Source organism: Phyllopteryx taeniolatus, chromosome 12 (assembly GCF_024500385.1).
Source record: "Phyllopteryx taeniolatus isolate TA_2022b chromosome 12, UOR_Ptae_1.2, whole genome shotgun sequence".
Taxonomy (NCBI): domain Eukaryota; kingdom Metazoa; phylum Chordata; class Actinopteri; order Syngnathiformes; family Syngnathidae; genus Phyllopteryx; species Phyllopteryx taeniolatus.
In genome coordinates, this window is record NC_084513.1 from 8,078,873 (window position 1) to 8,102,830 (window position 23,958).

Below are 23,958 nucleotides of genomic sequence, written 5' to 3' on the forward strand. Positions count from 1 at the left end.
CCTCAGTGTCGCAGCCCGCCCATTCTCAGATCCGCCAGGCTCTGCTGGTTTACGAAAGTACTAGCACTGATCTAACCTGCTCCAGGCGCCTGCATGCTGGATTTACGCCTTTCACGAAAAAAGGACCCATAATATGAGAGTAGCATGGTGTTGAAATCTGGTGATCTTTTCCAAAACCAGCTGCTTAGGTCTGAAATAGTCATTCCCAACCTTGTACTTTCCAACTAGGGAATTCTTACAGAGATTGATCATTGAGGATTCACCATGAAAAAGGGGACACGAGGGCATGTTCATCGCTGCTTGCAGCGTTAATTAATTGATGCATTGAACTGACTGTACTGGTGTACCTAATGAAGTGTCTGATGCGTTTAGCTGTGATAGAAGACAAATTATATGTCCCTGTATAGATAGACTACTAGTCACTAAATAATGAACACCTTAGGACACGGACATCATAGTTTATGTCTTATCGTATTTTCCCCTCTCCTCCTCCTCCTCCTCCTCCTCCTCCTCCCCTTGTAGCTTTTGGTGTGCTCCACTCTCTCACCGTCCATGGCTGTATATGGCATTGAAAAGAGAGCAGGATTTTCTCGGCCCTGGCTAATGGAAGCAGCCTTGTCTCTTTGAGTAAATATTTGTGCAGCGGGATAATAGATGGGCCCGCACGTCCAAGGTGGAGTACAGTCTCGGTTCGAGGCCACATTAGGGTAAAGAATGGTGCGGCGGTAACGTAACATCAGATGCAGTGATGTCACGTCAAGCTTTTGAGCCAGGAAGCACTGCAAAGCAAGTGGTGACCTCACTTCTGTGTTTTTTCCTGAACAGGCGCCCACCAATGACCTGCCTCTCAAACATGTAGATACAATGGTGAGTCTAAACAACTTTTTTTTCTACCATCATTAAGACATCAAAGTTGTGTCTGGTATGAACATTTGTCTCAGATTTTTAACTGACATCGTGACAAGTGACTGTTTACATTAAGGGTTCCTAAACTTTTTTGGACCCGGGACCCCCTTGGATAAGAGAAATTTCTACAAGGACCCCTTCATAAATTTAACGTCAACTAAACATAACTATTATGTGTACCTCTAAATGCCATAGGAATAAAAAAGCTACAATGTGCTACAATTTAGAGAAACAAAGTTGTAAAGTTATGTGAATAAAGTCCTATTTTTTCAAGAAAAAAAAGAAAAAAAATTATTTACAAGATGAAAAACATTTTGATGGGATTAAAAAGTGGTAATCTTGCAAGAATAAAGTCATATTTTCCCAAGGAAGTCATAATATTATGATAATCCATCCATCCATCCATCCATCCATTTTCTGAGCCGCTTCTCCTCACTAGGGTCGCGGGCGGGCTGGAGCCTATCCCAGCTGTCATCGGGCAGGAGGCGGGGTACACCCTGAACTGGTTGCCAGCCAATCGCAGGGCACAAACAAACAACCATTCGCACTCACAGTCACACCTACGGGCAATTTTAGAGTCTCCAATTAATGCATGTTTTTGGGATGTGGGAGGAAGTGCCCGGAGAAAACCCACGCAGGCACGGGGAGAACATGCAAACTCCACACAGGCGGGGCCGGGGATTGAACCCGGGTCCTCAGAACTGTGAGGCTGACGCTCTAACCAGTAGCTCACCGGGCTGCCCATATTATGATAATAAAAAAATTAAATTATGATCCCATTAGTCAATGTCAAAGTGACAAGGGAAAAAGTCATATTTTTGTAATCTTTACAAGAACAAAGACATATTTTCTCGGGACAAAATGTAATCTTATTTTTAATTTTAATTTTTTGGGGGATAAGTCATATTTTCCCAAGATAAAAGTCATAACATTTTGATAATATTATGAAATTAAATTATGATGATATTAAAATCTAAGTTTAACGAAGGAAGAAATCATATTTTAACAATGGAATTTCAAAAGTACAACTTCATTCTCATATTACGCATTTTATTCTGGAAAAGACAAAAAAAAAGGAAATTATTCTTGAAAAAAAATATGCCCCCCCCCCCCCCAAAAAAAAAGTGGCCTTTATTCCAGTAGGATAATTACCCTTTTGTTCTAAAATAATAAATGACTTTTTTCTTGTCAGATTTGTCAGATTATCAGAATTTTGAAATTGCCCAAAGCAACGTACTGTAAGATAACTAACAAAATGTGTTACTTAGAAAAATGCAGTTTTAATATAGTTTAATATATGTTCCGCCACTCGCTTAAGCACATGATTTCCTTGCTGTCATGTACTTTAAAATATCAACTTCTTGATACTGATGTAGCAAGAATTTATGTCCTCGTCTTTCCACACACGCTTCCTACCTGGTATCCTATTTTTCTCTTGTGAATTAAATGTTGTGTTTCACTTAAACATGGAGGCTTGAGCATGCGCAGAAAGCCAGCTTCGATGTTGGATCATTGGAAGTGTATTTTGTACATGCCAGAGGAATTTTTTTCCAATCGAACCGTCTGGGGGTGTTAAAGCAATTAGAAAAAAATAAAAATAATAATCCATGTTGTGTGTCAATTTATTGCAATTCTTTGGTGCGGGTTGGTTTAGCACCCAGAAGTTGGTATATGATAGTGTAACCAAACGAAATGCAAAGTCGTACCAGCAGAAACAACAGCAGACATTCTCTCGCCACTGAACTCAACAGCTGATTGTGTTCCCAACACACAGAAAATACATCACACAGTGCGATTAGCAGCTGATTTGTGACCATGAAAATGCGTCTATTTTCTATTTGTGCTTCCTCACCACAAGCACAAACACCCACGCACATGCGCGCACACACATACACATACAAAACACACACGACACACACACAAAACACAGGACACACACGCACGCAAGTAGCTTAAAGTTCAATAAAGTGGCATTTGCTCAAAGCTGCACATTTGTGGCAAGTTACAACTAAAAGTGGCACTAAGCAGGCCCAAAAAATGTAATGTAAATTCGACACACCACAGAGAGGAATAATGTTAACTAGCCTGCCAAATTTGAATAAAAAAAAAAATTGCTCAATATATAAAATCAGGTTTCAAAACTTGAATAAGAAGGGCCACCTCTCAGCTCAGGCGCTGTGGGCGTGTTGAATGGATGGATGCGCCAAAAGGAATCAAACATACTGAGAGGGTGACAGCTTATATGATGTAAAATCAAATTAGGAGGCTCAACTTCAAAATTTAATGGTTATTGTGGACTATAATGGTAAGAATAAGCACATGTCAACTTACCCTCATTGTTGTTGACATAATGTCACTGTCGAACACGGCACCTGACAACAGTGGGACGGTAAGAGGAAGCCCAGGTAGTTAGAGAGTCGGCACTGCTCTGTTCACTTGTATCAAGTTACCCATGAAGCCATGTTGTCTCTGGTGAAACTTTACAAAACTATCCATCGTAAAATGCGCACTGCAGAGTCGGCTGGTGGTGTTGATGTTGAGCTCGCCATCTGCGACTGTCTTTAAAAAGTTAATCCATCGCTTTTTTTGTTTCCTCATTTATTGGGATCTTAAAATAACATCATCAAGCTGTTGTGTAAATTGAGGCATCCAGCGAAGACGCATTTTTCGGCCCCGTGATGTCACCCATCCACAGAATCAGGAAAATTCAAATGGTGAGAAAGATTCTTTAGCTATATCTCAACAATTCAGCACTACATTGTTATACGTAAGTCTTTGCATATGTTTTCAGCACGTCAACCATATTTCATGTACGGATAGCTGCTTAGAGCCTCTTTAAAGAAAGCATTAAGTATTAGTCAAGCAGAATTGCACTTTTGACAAATTGTTTTTACTCTTTAACAGTCCTGTTAACCCCTGCTAAACATACGTTTTATCAGACACGACAGAACAGCTTATGCAGTGGGGTGGCACAGTTCTCAAGGAGCACGTACTACATTCATTAATTCTTTTTCCGTACCGCTTATCCTCACTAGGGTCGCGGGTATGCTGGAGCCTATCCCAGCTATCTTCGGGCGAGAGCCGGGGTACACCCTGAACTGGTCGCCAGCTAATCGCAGGGCACATATAAGCAAACAACCATTTGCACTCACATTCACACCTACGGGCAATTTAGAGTCTTCAATTAACCTACCGTGCCTGTTTTTGGGATGTGGGAGGAAACCAAAGTACCCGGATAAAACCCACGCAGGCACGGGGAGAACATGCAACCTCCACAAAGATGAGGCCGGGATTTGAACCCGGGGGCCTCAGAACTGTGAGGCAGATGCAACAGCAGGAAAACTTGAAAAGCTTTGTCACAATAATCATGGACTCAACAGCAACAACAACAAAAAACAGGTGCACTTTCACTGGAGATACAGCAGGTAAAAGCATGCTTACTTTCTATTTATCTGTCTATCTAATAATCACAATTGTGAAAGTCCACTTGAGAAGTATGCCTGCTCTAAAAACAAATTAAAACTAACAGAATTTGAAAAAGGGAAGTCAAAACGAAATAAAAACAACTATAATGGAAAACCCAAAGCTATTTGAACCATATTGTTTCAATGCTCCACTACAAGGATTCTAAATCTGAATACTGTGGAAAACTGAATCCATCCATCCCTTCATCGTCTACATAAAAAAACCAAAACAAAACCTAAAACTGAGGGATAACTAGTTTTGAAATCAGAAGACAAGGATAATAGTTTCTTCAAGTATTGTTTAAGTTACTGTAGAAGAAGGGTTTGGTAACAGAAAAAGGCAATAGCTCAACATTAGTGTTTATTATTATGACAATTTGGAATTTGGGAACAGATTTTAGTCAAAGTCACGGAAGTTGACGAGCATGATTTGCTCTCGCGGGCCACATAAAATGATGTGGCGGGCCGCATCTGGCCCCCGGGCCTTGAGTTTGACACGTATGGTCTACAGAGTATACGTGCCCTGCTATTGGTCAGCTGGGTTTGGCTCCAGTCACCTGTAAACCTAATGAGCACAAGCGATGTGTAGAAAATGGATGGATGGATGGAAATTAGGTATGAATTGGCCATCTGAAAAGCAACTTCTCATGTGTTTAATAAACCTGAGTTTCAGTTTTTGAATTGAACAACTGAAATAAAAGAATATATAAGCTATTCTAGTTTCCGGAGCTGCACCTGTTCTTGCATAATCAACAATAATCCATCATTGGTTAAATCATCACTTATCTTTCTAGCTGTGGGGGGGGAGGGGCGGAATCCCACTTTCGCTACAATTAGGTGATCGCATCAGTGTGGTTTTCCCATGTACTGTACAATCACGTTTGCGTGAGTTGAGAGTTTACATGCATGAGTGCGTGTGTATTTTCGTGTGTGCGCAGCTGCTCCTGTCGATCCCTGAGCATCGGTTGGCCATGTGGTTGCTCTGTGATGTCTGGGGGGGTCTCTAACCACGCCTCATTGCTGCTGAGCGTTGCGCAATTTGTCTTATGACTACACAAGCGTCTCGCGTCATTGGACCCCCCCCTCCCCCTCTTTTTGGGTTGTTGTTGCTGTGTTAATTTGAGGTTCTGATATGTTGGCTACATTTATGCACACATTACACGACAATTAAAGTACAGAATAGTATGGGACAAGGGGCAATTACAAAGCAAACAAACAAACCAACAAAATAAGACAAAACAAATTTGTTGGGGAGAGCAAAGAAAAGATTGTGAAAAAGGATGAACAGTACGGAGTAATGTTTGAAGGGATCACTTCTGGATGAATTGATGAATGGGCAACAGGTGTTGTTGTATGGCTGATTTTATGTTTTATGGTAGATTTTCCTAATTTCAGTGTTCAGTTAGTTGTACCAATGTTTAAGTGATTTTTTTTGGTTTTTTTTGTTCGGTCTTTCTAGTTGAGTCAAGTCTACGTCCTATTTTGGCTTCACGAATCATCCAAGTTTGAACATCTGGAAAAAAAATATCTTACAAATGGGATACGATTTCTTCAATGGCCTTATTTTTATCATTATTTTCCAAATTAAAAGGAGCTGCTGTCGACCGCAGCTCACACCCAGGCGCTCACACCCAGCCATCTCAGGAAACCCCACCAGGCCCTGCGTCTTAAAGGCACATGCATGTACACAGATGTGACAATACATACAGTATTTTTCATAAGGTTTATGCTTGCAATTTACAATGTGTCAAACAAATGGGTGTGAATAATTTTAAAAGGAGTTTAAAGCAAGTGGGAGGGTTAAAACAATACACAAAAAGGTTTTCTTCTCTTCTTGCTTCATCATGGACTTTACTATTGTGTCTGGATCTGAAACATGTCCCCACCACCACCATTAAAGGGGGTTCACTGTAGTCTCAATCTGTGACTCGCAAAATTGCATGTTCATCCCTAGATACAAACATGGTTAACCACAGCGGTTCAGATCGGAGTGCTCACATGGGTGAAGGGGCGGAAGAGAAGTTGAATGCGAGGTGAGAGATAACGAGACGGGAGTCCAAATGGGAGGGGGCAGGAAAAGAGGGGGAGAGAGAGAGAAAGAGAGACAGAGAGAGAGAGCGGGGGGGCAAAATCAGAGGCAGAGAGGATACCAGAAGGGGTTGACCAGGAGCATACGGAGGGACGACAAAGAAAGAAGTGGGGAAGTTTTCACTACAGGAAACATCAGTGTCGGACTGAAAGCTCTCCGGAGATGAACAGAGAAGGTTCTTTGAGGAGGCGGCTCTCTTCCCTCAGGGGGCCATGGCGATGGAGTACGGGCCACTTATTTAGGAAGGTAGGCAGCTGTGGAACACTGGATAGATTGTTTAAAAACCTCCTCTTATGATGCGGGTCAAATTGACCCAAATAAATTAAATTTGTGGTATTTTTTTCATGTTATATATATATATATATATATATATATATAAAATTGTTTTTGTTTTTCTCAGCTGATAGTAATAAGATACTGTATAAACAATGTTAATGTTTTTTCACCCAGTTTCTGAAACATTTGTATATCAAATTAAACCAGGACATTATTGCTGTTCACAAACGTGAGAGGAGGGTCAAATTTTGTCATATCCAGTATTTGATGCTGCGTTGTTGCTTCTCGTCATAGTACGATATGACATATGCAACATAAGAGGGTTTGTTGTGTAAAAACAATAAGCTGCAGTAGTTTTTCGTTTTGAAACATCTGCTTTACTGGTAATGGTATTAATAATGACATATAAACAATGTAATTGGATTTTTTTTTTCCATTTCTGTAACTTTTGGATACCAAATTATAACCTCGGGTCAAATTGTCCCGAGATATTGCTGTTCATAACAAGAATCTGAGAAGGTTATCTAATTTTGTTATGTTCAGAATCTGATGCTGCGTTGTTGTTTCTCGTCATGGTATGCTATGACATAAGCAACATAACAGGAAGGTTTGTTATGTTGTGGGTCAAACTAGTAAATAAAATAAGTACTCTAATTAGTTTTTCGTTATGAAACTTAACCGTATGTTTGGCTAGTAATAGCATTAATAATGACCTATAAACAATGTTTCTTTTTTTTTCCATTTCTGACACACTTAGAAACATAAATATGACCCAGTGTCAAATTGACCAAGGACAATTTTACTGTTGATAAGACATGGACGTAAGAGGAAGGTCCAATTTTCTTATGTCATGTATTTGATGATGTGTTCCTCGTATGGCATGACTTTCTTTGGTTAATTTAAAGTGTAACACAAAAGTTTTTTTATTTTGCAACATCACAGTGGGTTTTATGTTGCAGGTCAAACTGAATTGTTTTTCCAGTATGAAACTTATCATGCTTGGCATTAACAATGAGATCAACAATGTTTATTGTTTTTATTCGCCCTACTGTTTCGGATATTTGGATACAAAAACATGACTCTGGGTCAAATTGATCCAGGAACCATATTTTGGCTTCTGAAAAACAAATGTGCGAAGAAGGTCTAAATTTCTTATGTTTGTGTTGTTATGTTTTATGTTTGTGTTGCTCCTCTTTGTCATAGTATGTTATGACTATTTCTTTGTTCAATTTGACCCACAACATAACATGCTTTGTTATGTTGCAGGTCAAATTGATCCAAGTAAATAAAATAAAACAAAGTCCATGTGAAGTCCATGTCCCCAGATGGTTTTCAACTGGAAACAGCCTTTCAAAATCCACCTCCCCTGCACCCCAATACCCGCTTCTACCTCGAATGATTTTCAACACCACACCTCCTTCATACTCCTTCATACATAAGTTTTTTTTCTGAATGAAGAAAAACACTTTTTGATTAACAGACTACATAGAGTTGAGAGATAATTATAATACACATGTTGACCATGTGAGCCAGATATTGGTGAGTTCTACCAATATTTCTGAAAACACTATATATCCATCCATTTCCTGTACCGCTTTATCCTCACAAGGTCGCGGGCTTGCTGGAGCCTATCCCAGCTATCTTCGGGCGAGAGGCGGGGTACATCCTGAACTGGTCGCCAGCCAATCGCAAGGCACATAGAAACAAACAACCATTCGCTCACACATTCACACCTACGGGCAATTTAGAGTCCTCAATCAACCTACCATGCATGTTTTTGGGATGTGGGAGGAAACCGGAGCGCCCAGAGAAAACCCACCCAGGCACAGGGAGAACATGCAAACTCCACACGGGCGAGGCCGGGAATTGAACTCCGGTACCCAGAACTGTGAGGCACATGTGCTAGCCAGTCCTTCACCGTGCCGCCAACACTATATACATCAACTGCAATTAAGTCTGCTTAAGTTTCGACACTAATTCTAGCTTTTACAATAGCTTTTTGTGTTTGAGAAAAGTGTTTTTGTGCGTTGTGTGTGTTAAGTATACCATTGTGTCAAACCTTTTACTTTTACTTTACTTTTGTTGTTTATCAGAATAACTGTGTTTATTATTATTATTATTATTATTATTATTATTATTATTATCCATCCATCCATTTTCTGTTCCGCTTATCCTACAACCTGAACTGGTCGCCAGCCAATCGCAGGGCTATTATTATTATTATTATTATTATTATTTATTATACATATTATTTCCCTAAAAGAAAAATATCTTCTCTGGACACTAGTTTCACCGATAGACATGGAATTCGGTGGACATTTCTATCATTATAGGGCACAAGAAAAAGTCTCTCGGACCCATGCCCGAAATTGAACAGGAAGTTGGCAACTCTGGTTTGATGCAGCCATTTTAGGCAAATTGCAGGGATTGTACTTTGACAAACTCCTCCTGGGTAATTGTCAATTGTCAAAATGAGCCCCAATCGGAAAAAGGTATCCAAGACAGATGAGCTAGGCTAATTGCTTTTTGAATTTCACCATCTCTTGTGAGCAGAGCATAGCATCACAATTCTATCATCATTGGGAGGATTCATCATGAAATTTTGGATTTGTATTGTAATAATGACTGTTTGTGTGGAGATGGTATTTAAACCCTCTTAACTCTCCATGTTGTGCCTTTTTCTCTCAGTCCACTGATTGGCTGTTTCTTGCCCATTCATCACTGTTCTCCTCTGGTGACCCTTCTGGTCCTTGTTCGAGCCCTCCTGCCAGACTGAAACGTTTAGGCCAAAGCCCAAGGGAAGCATGTGTGTTGCCTCGTGGCAGCCATGGACTTGTGTGAACGCTTAAGATCGGGCAAATTGTGAAAAAGCTCCTGATGCACTACATTTAAAGTAAGCCCAGAGCTGTATCATATTTTCATGTTCATTTTCAAGTAATGTGTGCAAAATACTGGTAACAGCTCAGTACAATACAGTGCAGTTAAACTACACACAGGATAATGGACAACTATATATAGTGTAGTCACTGATGGTGTAGTGGTACACTCGCCTGACTTTGGTGCAGGCAGCGTGGGTTCAGTTCCCACTCAGTGACGGTGTGAATGTGAGTGCGAATGGTTGTCCGTGTCTATATGTGCCCTGCGACTGACTGGCGACCAGTTCAGGGTGTAGTCTGTCTTTCGCCCGAAGTCAGCTGGGATAGGCTCCAGCGTCCCGCGACCCTAACCAGGATAAGCGGTGTTGAAAATTGATGGATGCATGGATATATATATAGTGTACTCTTTGGATAGACTGACTAACATAACGTCAAGGAGAGTCAATTAAGCAGATTAGATATTTAATCATTATGTTGTTTAGTTGTTAAGTCAAGCATGTTCAATTGTTGTGGATGTTGCATTTATACTAAGCTGTTGAACCACTTTCACAAGCAAACATTTGTTCAACTTTCCTGCAAATAAATAGTTGGGACTGGTTCATGTTTTAATTGTGTATTATAATAAAGACTGCATATGGCATATTCAAACTTCCTGTTATTTTGTGGGTCAAATTGACCCATCTGAAAAGTTACTGTGTAGTGGAGTGGAACATATCCAATGAAAATGATTCATTTCACATATTTACAACAAAGCCTTTTGGGATTTGTTTTATTTGACACGATTGGATAAATAAACACATTGACCCAGGGACATTATTGCCATTCTTGACAAACAAATGTAACAGGAGGATTCATTAATAATAAACATAATGATGATAAAATATAGTAGTCTCCCTATTTGCGCTGTCCTTTCACCATAGATAGAAACAGATTGTTTTCTCAAGATTACAAACACACACACACAACTACATTAGTGGCTGAAGTAGATATAATTTCCTGAAAAAATGAGTCAATTATGACCCTGCATGTACAAAATAACTCATTACAACTGGAGCTTGGCAAGTGGCCTTCAGAGCAGAACATTTAGGAGTTTGAGCAGATTTAAGCAGGCTGCAACACATCCCCGGTTGGCGAGCACTACTCTTGACACCGACCCTTAAGCCCGCCTGTCTCATCTAAAGCACGATGATGGATAACAGCCTCTCCTGTATAAATGGGACCTAAGGGGGCGTGAACAAGTCTGAAGATTCTTTAACCCCCCTACACCCGCTGCTCTCCCTGCACTCAAGCTGGATTGAGGAGAAGTCAACGTGCACCAGGCACACAGTGAAATACCTCCAGCTACACTTCCTCTACATGGCCTAACAGATTTGTTTACGTGAGGATGACATTTGTCCAATTACAGTAATCGCAGGGACAGAGACCCAGCCTTGTTGCTAATTGCGAAAAGACCCCCCCCAAAAAAAAAAAAAAAAAAAATAATTTATAATTGCTAACACACAAGATGGCACCAAAGCACTACGCTTATATTAGATAGGGCTCGGGCCATTCTAATACAAGTTCGTCCCCTCACTTCAAATACAGCAGTTACTAGGCACCAAGGTGCGAAAAGATGGTGCCAAAGCACTACTTTTCCATGAGATAGGGCTTTGGCCTGTCTACTAGACGCTTCTCCCTCCACTTCAACATAGTTATTTGGCAACAAGATGCTTTGTTGGGCACGGTGGGCGACTGGTTAGCACAGCCGCCTCACAGTTCTGAGGACCAGGGTTCAAATCCGGCCTCGCCTGTGTGGAGTTTGCATGTTCTCCCCGTGCCTGTTTGGGTTTTCTCCGGGTACTCCAGTTTCCTCCCACATCCCAAAAACATGCATGGTAGGTTATTTGGCAACTCTAAATTGCCCGTAGGTGTGAATTTGAGTGCAAATGGTTGCTTGTTTACATGTGCCCTGCGATTAGCTGGTGACCAGTTTAAGGTGTACCCCACCTTTCGCCCCGAGTCAGCTGTGATAGACTCCAGAACACCCGCAACTAGCGTGAGGATAACAGGTACAGAAAATGAGTGGATGGATTTTTTGGTTGCCATTTTGTGGGATCTTAGTGCATTTCAGAAAATGCACCAAAAAGCAATTGGGCAACATTTTCAGGGGCTTCATCTGAGCAAGAAGAAGTAGTTAGCATGTCTGCATCACAGTTCTATGGTATGCAGTTTAAATCTCGGCTCTGGCCTTCCTGTGTGGAGCTAGATGTTTTTCCTGTGATCGTGTGGGTTTTCCCCGAGTCTTTCTCCTACATTCCAAATACATCCATGTCAGGTTAATTGAAGGTGTGTGAAGGTTTGTTTGTCTTTATGTGCCCTGCGTTGGCTGGCTACCAGTCCAGAGTGTATACTGCTTCTCTCGACAAAATTTAGCAGAGGTTGGCTGAAGACTCTAAATTGACCTTAGATGTGAATGCGAGTGTGTATGATTGTTTGTCCGTCTACATGTGCCCTGCGACTGGCTGGTGACCAGTCTACGGTGCGTCCTGCCTATTGCCCCAACACAGCTGAGATGGACTCCAGCTCACCCGTGACACCATTGAGGATGAGCTGTCCAGAGAATGGACAGATATTGGAGATCTTTATCTTTTCTTCTAGACTTGAAAATAAGATAAAGCCACAATGTGTTCTGAAAAAGTATGTGTTACATACTGCACATCAGGCAACTGACTACATTTGTGTTGATCATCCATCCATCCGTTTTCTGAGCCGCTTCTCCTCACTAGGGTCGCGGCCGTGCTAGAGCCTATCCCAGCTGTCATCGGGCAGGAGGCGGGGTACACCCTGAACTGGTTGCCAGCCAATCGCAGGGCACATACAAACAAACAACCAAGCATTCACACTCACATTCACACCTACGGGCAATTTAGAGTCTCCAATTAATGCATGTTTTTGGGATGTGACCCAGGGACATTATTGCCATTCTTGACAAACAAATGTAACAGGAGGATTAATTAATAATCCGGAGTGCCCGGAGAAAACCCACGCAGGCACGGGGAGAACATGCAAACTCCACACAGGCGGGACCGGGGGTTGAACCCGGGTCCTCAGAACTGTGAGGCTGACACTCTAACCAGTCTTCCACCGTGCCGCCTTGTGTTGATCAATGTTGATTAAAAATAAAAACATATTTATGTTGTTTATTTCGTGTTTTACAGGGCTCAACAAAATCCTCAAAAAGCATGGAGTCACGGCACAGACCCTCCAGGTAGGATGTTTTTTTTCTTCTCAGGATTCGCTGTGTTTATTGTGAACCCTTCTGTTATGTCTGGGGTCAAATTGATCCCTGAAACGTTTTTGAATAATAGTTAAGTATTTTTTTTCCCTTCTGTTTTTTTGCTGAATGTCGTGTAATCACTATTAAATATTGATTGAAATAGTTAGTAATGGTATTAATAAGGAAATATAAACAATATTAATTGCTTTTTTTTCTAATGTAACAAGCTTGGGTAAAATTTACCCAGAAACATTAGTGCCGTTCTTGAGAAAAATAACAGCAAGGTTAAGATGACAGCTATTTCCGATAAAGAGAGAAAGTTCTGCATTTGTATAAAATGATTTTTGCACCAATGGTTTTTCAAACACAAAATGCCCTTAAATGGGACTGCACGTCACACTTTAACGCGATAACTCATGAACTTCTGTGCTGAACTTTACTGAACTTTCATGCTTTATCAGTTATTTCATGCCTGCAAAAAAATAATGTCAAATAATGAAAAAAAAAACCACTCTCAACCAGCTGACATTTTATCATTATAATGACGTGTAGAGTGTGTGAGAGTCCATACAGTGCACTGAATGCGTTCATTATATTCCACCCGGAGTAAAGAATCCATAAGTGTCAGAAGTATGGCAGCTGTCTCTTATGTAATACCCTTGGCTGAATGAAGATTTTCACAGGCGGGGCCAGGCATGCTGGTTAAGGTCTGACAAATGGTTTTTATAGTATTCTCATGTTGCACCATTGTTCCTATTAAATACTGTACATGAGCATTCCCAAAGGATAGCGAAAACCCTCAGTAAATATACCACAAAGTATAATCCCAAAACACTCTTTAGTATCATTTCTAACTCATCTTACAACAAAAGCCTTAAAAATGAATGGCTTACTGATGATATGATTTACAAAAAAATGCACCAGAAGTCCAAGTGAACACACGCGACAAAAGTCTTTCTGCAGTTTCCGATAATAACCCAGACTAAACTTAGCTCCTCCCCAACATGCAAAGATCTTAAGACTCTCAGTTGGGATGTATCGCTTCAGCAATACTTCCTTGACACAATTACTACTTTCCTATTAGCCAGGGTTCTGTTATCATTTGTGGCATCTTGGACCATTGTAGAAAGAGCACCAAAAAAAAAAGAAAAAGTGAATAGCTGAATTTGTAATAGTGAATAGGCAGTGGTTGATTCTAATACTGTAGATGAAATCAGTCATGTAAAAAATATTACAAAAGGAGAAGGGTATGAGAGAGAGTTAGACGTACTAAGATTTTGAATAAAACAAGGCCCAAGTAGAACATGTGAACGTGAGAAAATGTGTCTCACCTCCATCTTTGGCAATGAAAAAGTTCCATTAAGTGGTTCGAGTGGCTCCAGATGTGTAGCAAGTTTGTTGTACAGTAAAACTGGGACGAGCTCTCGCACGTAATGAGCAATTTCCTGTGGGATGCTCACCGCTGACAAATGTGGGAAATATGAAGCTGTCTGAGTGTGAAGGGTCTTCATCTCTTTGCCCCCTCCCTGGCCCATTCATATCCATTACCTCTTCTTGTTAGCCTTCACGGTGGACATCAATTTCAGAGATGAGTCCAAGCGCCTGGTTACCATTTAATGAAAATCTTTAAAAATGAAAAGAAAAAAAAAAACAAAAATAAAATATAAAATAAAATAAGAATAAGAAATAAATACATAAAATATATAGTTCAATAATACATGAAAAGTACAATTTGCATTACATTAAAATATTTTTACATAAAAATGACAAACCAATTGAAAAAATAAACGCTAAGTCTTATTGAATGCATGCAGCGTGGTGACTTTTTGTCCTTTTGGGCTTGAAAAATGATGTTATGTGTTCCTAAATGCATTCGTTGCAGTGCCTTTACATCTTTCTCTGGAACAATAGTTGGCAAAAAACAAAGACAAAATAGAAAACAAATGTCCACGCACCATTATTATGAATCATATGCTTGTATGATATAAAAACAGTATTACTATTATAAAGACCTATAGATTGAATGTATTTATACAAATAACCCAAATTCTTTTTTTCCATACACACAAGCACATGGATTTAAATCACATGTAGTGGATTATATCCAGTAATTAAGAGGCATATTTTACAGTCTACTGGTTCACTTCCATTGCGCCACCTTGAGTTAACTCCTCCTGTTATGTTTGTACAGTACACCATTTCATTGGTTAATTTTTTATCAAATAACAGAGGATATAGTTTCCATCCATCCATTTTCTGAGCCGCTTCTCCTCACTAGGGTCGCGGGGGTGCTGGAGCCTATCCCAGCTGTCATCGGGCAGGAGGCGGGGTACACCCTGAACTGGTTGCCAGCCAATCGCAGGGCACATAGGAACAAACAACCATTCGCACTCACAGTCATGCCTACGGGGAATTTAGAGTCTCCAATTCATGCATGTTTTTTGGGATGTGGGAGGAAACCGGAGTGCCCGGAGAAAACCCACGCAGGCACGGGGAGAACATGCAAACTCCACACAGGCGGGGACGGGGATTGAACCCCGCACCTCAGAACTGTGAGGCTGACGCTCTAACCAGTCGGCCACCGTGCCGCCAGAGGATATAGTTTTGATTTTAAATCAGCAAATAGGTGAACAGGTGGGAATACACTACTTTTGACCCTTGTGTTATTTCACCGGTCAAATTGACCTGTTTGAAAATGTAGGAAAAAAAAAATTGTAAATTATGATTTAAACTATGTTTATGTATTTTCTGTTGATTAAACAAAAAGCGGGTCATATTGACCCATGAATATTGTTGGTAAGAAAAAATCGCAACAGGAGGGTAAATATATCATGTATGGGTGTTTGCAAATTTAAAAAAAGGACGAGAACAAAAATTAGGCCAGCAGAAGATGTTTTATCAATTCAATGAAAAAGAATACTGTATATACAAATTATAACATTAATAAATATATACAGATCATGAGACCTGCAACATAACAGGAACTTTAAATAACATACCGATACCCCTAAAAATCAACTCTGTTTTTGTTTTTCTAAGCAGGAGTATGAGTCTGCTGCAGGAAGGTTACGAGGTGGACCTGCTCTACATCACAGAGAGGATCATCTCCGTCTCGTTCCCGAGCAGCGTGGAGGAGCCGAGCTACGCGGCTAACCTGCGCGAGGTCGCCTCCATGCTGCGCTCCAAACATGGCCACAACTACTTGGTACCGTCCACCTGTGTATTGAGCTAATTTTTGACTAAGTAACACTCTAGAAAAGACCCTGTGATTGGCTGGCGACCAGTCTAGAGTGTAGCCTGCCTCTTGTCCAAAGTTAGTTGGGATGGGTTCCGGTTCACCCATGACCATAATTATGACAAGTGTTATAGCAAAAGGATCGATATACATTCAGTATCGATTACATTGCATCAGTCCACCGATGATCAGTTGATGTCTAAGCAGTCATACAGCAATACGAAAAAAAAAGACAAACAAATGAAACTCACTTGTAGAGTTAATCCCAAACTAAAAAGTCAGAACAGTACAGTATACAGAGCACAATGTGAAAGTTACCCCTTTTTTCCAGAGTAATCTTAGCAACTAGACCACGGGCTGTCAACGTTAAATACTTAAAGAACCATTCGGACAGTCTCCTACTGAATAGGAAAAACAACCAAAAAAAACACCGGTAGCCACAAAACCCTTTCGACACGTAAAGTGAGGATAATACTGCTTACTCTATATTGTTTTTTTAAAACCAGTATGTATAAAAAAAAAAATAAAGTGCTCCATTACTGAAATCAATGAACTGCTACAGAGAACATTTTATTTCTGCATGTGACAAGTACATTTTGAACTTGAAAATGCCTCTTTGTTTGAAGCTTACTTTCAAACAAAATCGTCAATGTCGATTTGAGTCCTGTTATTCATGAAATCAAAGCCGGATTTAAATGATCCGCCTGCAGCAAACAAAAAATGCAAACCAAAAATGCCCTCTGCTGCTGTGATCCGTCATCATTTTATTGTGTGTAGAGCGTGCAGTCACCTGTCAACCTGAGTAAAAAAAGGACTTTCACTTAAGAATGTAAAAAATACATTTGCAAGATAATAGCCAATGAAAATATTTATTTTACCTGGTTAATGTTACTTTTGAGCCTGAACCTCAGCATACAGCGTCTGCACATCATGACTGTGGATGTCACCTTCATTTTCACACACGATTGTAAACTGTCATCTGTGACGTGTGAGCGATGTTTGGTTTTAAGGACGTAAGATTAAACACTTTAGTCATGGTTTACATACCGAGGGTCGAATAGCTCAATAAATCTTGGTGCCAGGTGTCGCACATCGGCATTTGTGTTGTGACACGTACTGTATTTGAAACGCCCCCCCCCCACCCCCTCTCCATAAAAAAGGTAGTTTTGCAGGAGTACCATAATCTTCAAATTTGGAATTACATTTGAAAAATGAACAAAGACATTTAAAGTTAAATTAAATGCTCTATTTAATTGCCAAAGTCACAGAGAGCCACAGCAGAAAAATGAATGAGTCATATGTGTTTCTGCACAGGTTGCACACCCCTGAAGTAGACAAACAGCGAGCATCTGTTTTCATTTTTTATTCTGTCGAGGCTATTCCTAAAACATTGTGTGCTCTTTCCAAAATACCCCAAGATGCCACAAGATAGCACCAAAGCTTTGTCTGACAGGAAGGTTATATCAACATCGCAATTGAAAGACAAGCTTGTACGAGAACGTCTTCATAGTATGTGCATGTACATGCACATTTTTGGAAATCAAATCATCAATTAGCCATGTATTTTAAAGGGTAATGTTTTATGATTAATTTGTAATTATATTAAACAGTTATTACGATAACCTATTAGCATATTTGGCTAAGTCATTTTTGAATGTTTGCGTTAAACAAGAAAAACACAAATTTAAAAAACAAGAAGAGTCAACCTTTGCACATCACCATGACCTGGAAAACAGAATCTACACAAAGAAAAAAACATTTTTGTTTGTTTTTAGCAAGCACATTGGTATTTTTTATTGGTATTGTGACAGTAGGTTAAAAATGACTTGGGCAATTATACTATTGAGGAAACAATATTCAATTAGTAATTTTTTTTAGGGGAGGTAATACAATCATTCGTGGGAACCCATGACTCAACAGAAAAAAAAGAAATACAAACAAACAAAAAACAAAACAAAAAATCAATAATATCTTATCTTCTTTCCTTCTCAGCTCTTCAACCTCAGTGAGAAACGTTACGACATCAGCGAACTTCATTCAAAGGTAAACTTGAATCCGAGCATTGGCTTTCTTTCTCCTCTTGTTTCCTACGAGTCGTGCTCCTTTCTGGACAGGTGTTGGACTTTGGCTGGCCAGACCATCACGCACCAGCCCTGGATAAAATCTGCAGCATCTGCAAGGCCATGGACACGTGGCTGAGTGCAGACAGCCATAATGTGGTGGTCATACACAATAAGGTAAGATTGCACGGCTGTGACAAACCACATTCACGTGGATGAACAGTGTCCTTAAAGGGGACATATTGTATTACGGAAAAGGGCTTGTATACAAATTGTTGATTCTCTGGGGTGACTTATGGGATGAATGATTACATTTCATTTAATTGGTCAGAAAAGTTTTTCTTTTCTATAAATAATGTACCTACGTTAATCTAACTATGCCAATGATGTACTGTATAGTGACAGGCAGAGCAATTTTAAATGCTCATCCACTAGATGGCAGAAGGTACAGTTAACCTGTGTATCCACCTGGTGTCGTAAGTGTGAACTGGAGTGGGCCGCTTGCCTCCGAGCCCGCAGTGTGGAAAAAAGATGATTAAAAACTTTTCACTTGTGGAGGCAGCAGTTTATACCCTACACCAGCTTTTCCCAACCACGACTGAGCCAAGCCAAAACACCAAACACAAAAAAATTTAGATATGCAGGTTAATATTGTACCTTCTGCCAGCTAGTGGAAGATCATTTTATTCTGCTTGTCACTATATGTCACTGGCATAGATAGATAAATGAGATGAATAAATGAATGAGAGATGAGATTATTTGTGATAAATAAATCATAAAATATTGACTAATTACCGTAATTTCTCGTGTGTAATGCGCACCCCCAAAGTTGACCTCAAAATTCTGGAAAACCCTTCTACCTATGTATAATGCATTTTTACAATGCATGATTTTGCTTCTACCCATATGATCAAAACGAAGTATTTTTTCAAAGAATTATTCTGAAGTTAAACACTTTATTTGAACATCTAATACTTTTTTATTTACTTGCTCTTATTTTGAAATTCACAGCCTTACTTTTATTTGGTAAATGAGAAAACACACAGTTGTGCTAATATGTTTGATCACCCAGGCAGAATTTGTAAGATGGGTACAATTCTTTAAAGAAAACATGAAGGGCTGGGCGAAACACATTGAATTTTATTTTAATGGGATTCAAATTAAACTGTCAAGCATTTCAGAAAAGCATTATCATTAAACAAAAATAACAAAGAAATGAACGTTGGTTGTTGTTCAGTCATATTTAAACAATATATATATGTATATATTTCTCAAATTCTGCCAGGGTATGTAAACTTATGACCACAACTGTACATATATGCAGTCATACGTACCTCTGTCGTATTGGAATGAAAGCGTAAGCTCCACCTTTTTTATAACCACTAGGTGGGGGTGACATTGGAATGAAAGTGTCCAGCTTTTTCATAACCTCTAGTGCTGCATACATTTATAAAATGTAAAAACATTTTCATTTTCCCCTATACCTATGTGTAATGCGCACTATTGACTTTTGACAATTTATGGGGGGGAAAAACTTGCATTATACACGAGAAATTACGGTAAGTGAAATTGGATCATATCCCACGATGCACCTAATGATGTCTTCAATGTGCTGTGACACAATGGTTGGGAATCACTGCACTTGGACACACGCACACACACACACACACACACACACACACAGACACACACATCATCAAACGTAGCCACCTTTTCACAAATAGGCAGATAAAATATTGACTTGGTTGTTTAAGTTCACACTTGATGAGTGGGCAGTCCCATCAGAGACCCAACTATAAGTCAATATTCCATAATTTGTCCCCTTTAATACACTTGGGAACAGTTTTAAATGGAGAAACAGACAGCATAATATGTAATATGTCTCCTTTAAGCTTTTTGTGGGACCCCGCTACGTCCCTCTGAAGTTGCAATAATTATTTCTCGTGTAAAACTGTCATTGAAGCTGCAGGTTTGTGGCGTGCTGTGTTGCAGAGGGCTAGAAAAGCACAAAAAGACAATACACTCAAATGTTCTACTTGACAACTGAGCTGACCAATATTTTTCCCGTTACTGCTCAAGCATCACATTATATTCTTGTGGTAAACCACGCTCATCATTGCACCAACAGAAACCATCAAAAGTATTTCTTAAGACAACTACTGGCCCGATGTCTTAAATTAGTCTCTGATTGTAATATGTAATTTGTAATATAATCATTGGCGATGGGATCCCAAACCACTGCTCCCTTGTTCCAAGAAGCTCCCCACAGGGGAGGTTACAAACAAGTCGGTTGCCATGACAGCTGGTGTTGTTTTTCCAGGAAGTTGAGTAACAACTCTGTTGTGGGCTTGGAAGTTTTGGTACTTGTCACTGAGGAAGAAGACAGTGTTTCAGTGTCCACATGTTTTCATGCCACATGTATCTAATAAGTGCAACAGTATTACATCATTTTCTTTTTTAGTTTAAAAAAAGGGGAAGTGAAGCAGACTTTTAGTATTTAGACTTGTGCATATTTGGGAATTTTGATCAGGAAAGTTTGTCTCTTAACTATCCTGTTACATTTGTTTCTCACGATCAGCTAAAATGTTCCTGTCTAAATCTACCCAATTGAAAAGTAACAAAAAAAATAACAAATCCAAATAGACAGTTTATATGTCATGAGTATTGAGTATGAGTGTGAGTATTTAGTGCATTTCCTTGTTTTTCATTTAGAAATGCATGTTTCAACACCTTTTCATGTAATACAAATATAAAATAAAAAAAAATAAAAAAATGCAATTTAATTGAATCACTTTTTTTTTCTCAACAAACATGCCAGCTTTTGGTTTCCTGAAAAGTGGTGGTTTTGGAGATGCGAGGATTCTGCCTCCCACCAGCAGTATGTTGATTACACTTATTAAGCCTAGCAGAAATTTCATACGGAAAGAAAAACACCAACACTTCAAATGGGTCAATTTGAACCAGAACATAACAGAAGGGTAAAATCATTTCCTATAAACAACTAAGTGTAAAGACTCTTTTGGTGACCTTAACTATCTCGTCTGATCCCTTTTCAGGGCAACAGAGGCAGAACTGGAGTGGTGGTGGCTGCCTATATGCATTACAGCAATATATCCGCCAGGTAGGCGTTCGCACTTTTGGAAACATATTCAGTTGTTCCTCATGTTTTTTTACTCTTTAAATTGAGGATGAAAAATTGTTTTTGATGGCATTCAACCCAACATAAATTGTATGTATTTGTAATGCAGTGCTGATCAGGCTCTGGACAGGTTTGCCATGAAGCGCTTCTATGAAGACAAAGTGCTTCCTGTGGGTCAACCCTCTCAGAGAAGGTCAGTGTTCCTCCGCAGGTTGTTTATAGGAGATTGACCCGCCAGTGAACTGTCTCACAAAGACTTCTCTGTCTTGAACCCTCCTGTTACATTTTTTTCTCAGAAACAGCAATAATTATCCAATTGACCAAGGGTGTGTTTAATGATCCAAAAAGGGTCAGAAACATCCATACATGTGCCCATAGATATTAAATTGAACAACATATGACATTTGGGAAATAAGACCAAAAAAATGATCAATAAAATTGCAAGAATATGGTATGATCATGTCGTCGCATGAGTTATGTAGAGAACAACAGAATTAAGTTACCTTAGCGGACAAACTGCGATTACATTCAAACCAACACAAAACCCTAAAGTTGTGGTCAGCATTAATGGATGCTGCAACCTGTGTGTCATTTGTAAAGCAACACCTTCAAGAAAGTAATTGAGTCATTATCAACCCGCTTCTCAGAGTCATTGCTCAGGAACAGCAATGAAATTGCTGGGTCAATTGAACATGAAGATAAACTTGCAAATGTATTAATAGAACCATTTTCATTGTTATTTAAACCACAGACAAAAAAACCTACTGTCAACTTTTACAATGGGTCAATTAGACCCATAACTTAACAGGCGGGTTAATTGATCTACATCTATCCATCCATCCATCCATCCATCCATTTTCTGAGCCGCTTCTCCTCACTAGGGTTGCGGGCGTGCTGGAGCCTATCCCAGCTATCATCGGGCAGGAGGCGGGGTACACCCTGAACTGGTTGCCAGCCAATCGCAGGGCACATACAAACAAACAACCATTCGCACTCACATTCACACCTACGGGCAATTTAGAGTCGTCAATTAACCTAACATGCATGTTTTTGCGGATGTGGGAGGAAACCGGAGTGCCCGGAGAACACGCAAACTCCACACAGGCGGGGCCGGGGATTGAACCCCGGTCCTCAGAACTGTGAGGCAGATGCTCGAACCAGTCGTACATCGTGCTGCCTAATTGATCTACATTTTAAATAAAATGTTATTATTTTAAAACACACATACAAATATATGTATGTATAGACACACACACATTTTGTATTTTTTATAGCTATCATTGCCAAGATTAAATTAAATAATGCTGTCTCTACTGCTAACTGCATTTGTTCCGCCTGTCCTGTGTAGGTATGTGGAGTACTTCAGCGGTTTGCTCAGCGGACACATCAAGATCAACAACAAACCCTTATTTCTTCACCATGTCATCATGCACGGCATCCCCAACTTTGAGTCCAAAGGAGGTACGTCACACCCGTGTGCAGTATTTACAAAATGTTCACAAATGGCTGACACGCTGTGCAATTGTTTTTCATCAGGATGCCGTCCTTTCCTCAAAATATACCAGGCCATGCAGCCCGTCTACACATCTGGGATCTAGTAAGTCTTAATCACACTCAAATGTTTTCACGGGAATCTAGGGACAGTCAGCTTGTAATAACTTAGTAATAATAATGAAAATACTCATTTTCAGTTCTAGCCTATCACCTGACTCCCGTATACTTCCCTGTAAGACTTTCCCCTCAAATTAATGTATTTAACTTAGCTGCAGGCTCTTGTTTCCGTTGTTTAAATCCTGCAGTCTTAACTATTGTCATTTGTTACCACGGGGGGCAATGGGGTCTGCAAAGATTTTCCTACAAGTACACCCTGAAGGTTCTCAAGGCTAGATGGGAACCAATGATGTAACTTAAAGTCAGAAGATTTTGCTGTGGAATTGTGGTGGTCATGTAACACACACACTGTTTTATTTTCTAATTGCCAAGAAATTGGCACTATCCACTTGGTTTTGCCTGTAGATTTGTTTGGCCACTGGATGGCAGCGGAGCAAATGGAAGCGCTGCTTACACATAATCAGGACCAATATGTACGGTTCGATGCATAGTCTTCAAGTTGCCTGTAGTAGACATATACAATAATATAGAATTACAATATACAAGTATATATATAGGCGGCACGGTGGCCGACTGGTTAGAGCGTCAGCCTCACAGTTCTGAGGTGCGGGGTTCAATCCCCGTCCCCGCCTGTGTGGAGTTTGCATGTTCTCCCCGTGCCTGCGTGGGTTTTCTCCGGGCACTCCGGTTTCCTCCCACATCCCAAAAACATGCATTAATTGGAGACTCTAAATTGCCCGTAGGCATGACTGTGAGTGCGAATGGTTGTTTGTTTCGATGTGCCCTGCGATTGGCTGGCAACCAGTTCAGGGTGTACCCCGCCTCCTGCCCGATGACAGCTGGGATAGGCTCCAGCATGCCCGCGACCCTAGTGAGGAGAAGCGGCTCAGAAAATGGATGGATGGATATATAGGCGGCACGGTGGCCGACTGGTTAGAGCGTCAGCCTCACAGTTCTGAGGTGCGGGGTTCAATCCCCGTCCCCGCCTGTGTGGAGTTTGCATGTTCTCCCCGTGCCTGCGTGGGTTTTCTCCGGGCACTCCGGTT

The 23,958-nt window shown here is 40.2% G+C and overlaps 1 protein-coding gene across 26 annotated transcripts in view; it reads left to right on the forward strand.

Annotated features, from left to right (window-relative positions):
* The window catches only part of tns1b (tensin 1b), a 171,590-nt gene that overhangs the window by 106,756 nt on the left and 40,876 nt on the right, over positions 1 to 23,958 (forward strand). For 15 of the 26 annotated variants that reach the window (XM_061792464.1, XM_061792451.1, XM_061792475.1 and 12 more), the window contains 9 exons: positions 826 to 867; positions 12,809 to 12,858; positions 15,907 to 16,072; positions 18,095 to 18,145; positions 18,217 to 18,339; positions 21,219 to 21,283; positions 21,411 to 21,494; positions 22,650 to 22,762; positions 22,838 to 22,898. In XM_061792464.1, the coding sequence (XP_061648448.1) occupies positions 826 to 867; positions 12,809 to 12,858; positions 15,907 to 16,072; positions 18,095 to 18,145; positions 18,217 to 18,339; positions 21,219 to 21,283; positions 21,411 to 21,494; positions 22,650 to 22,762; positions 22,838 to 22,898 (755 nt within the window). Of the gene's footprint in view, positions 1 to 825; positions 868 to 6,492; positions 6,706 to 12,808; positions 12,859 to 15,906; positions 16,073 to 18,094; positions 18,146 to 18,216; positions 18,340 to 18,400; positions 21,141 to 21,218; positions 21,284 to 21,410; positions 21,495 to 22,649; positions 22,763 to 22,837; positions 22,899 to 23,958 lie in introns of those variants that run through there. The other 11 variants (XM_061792452.1, XM_061792474.1, XM_061792450.1 and 8 more) reach the window with 6 other exon arrangements.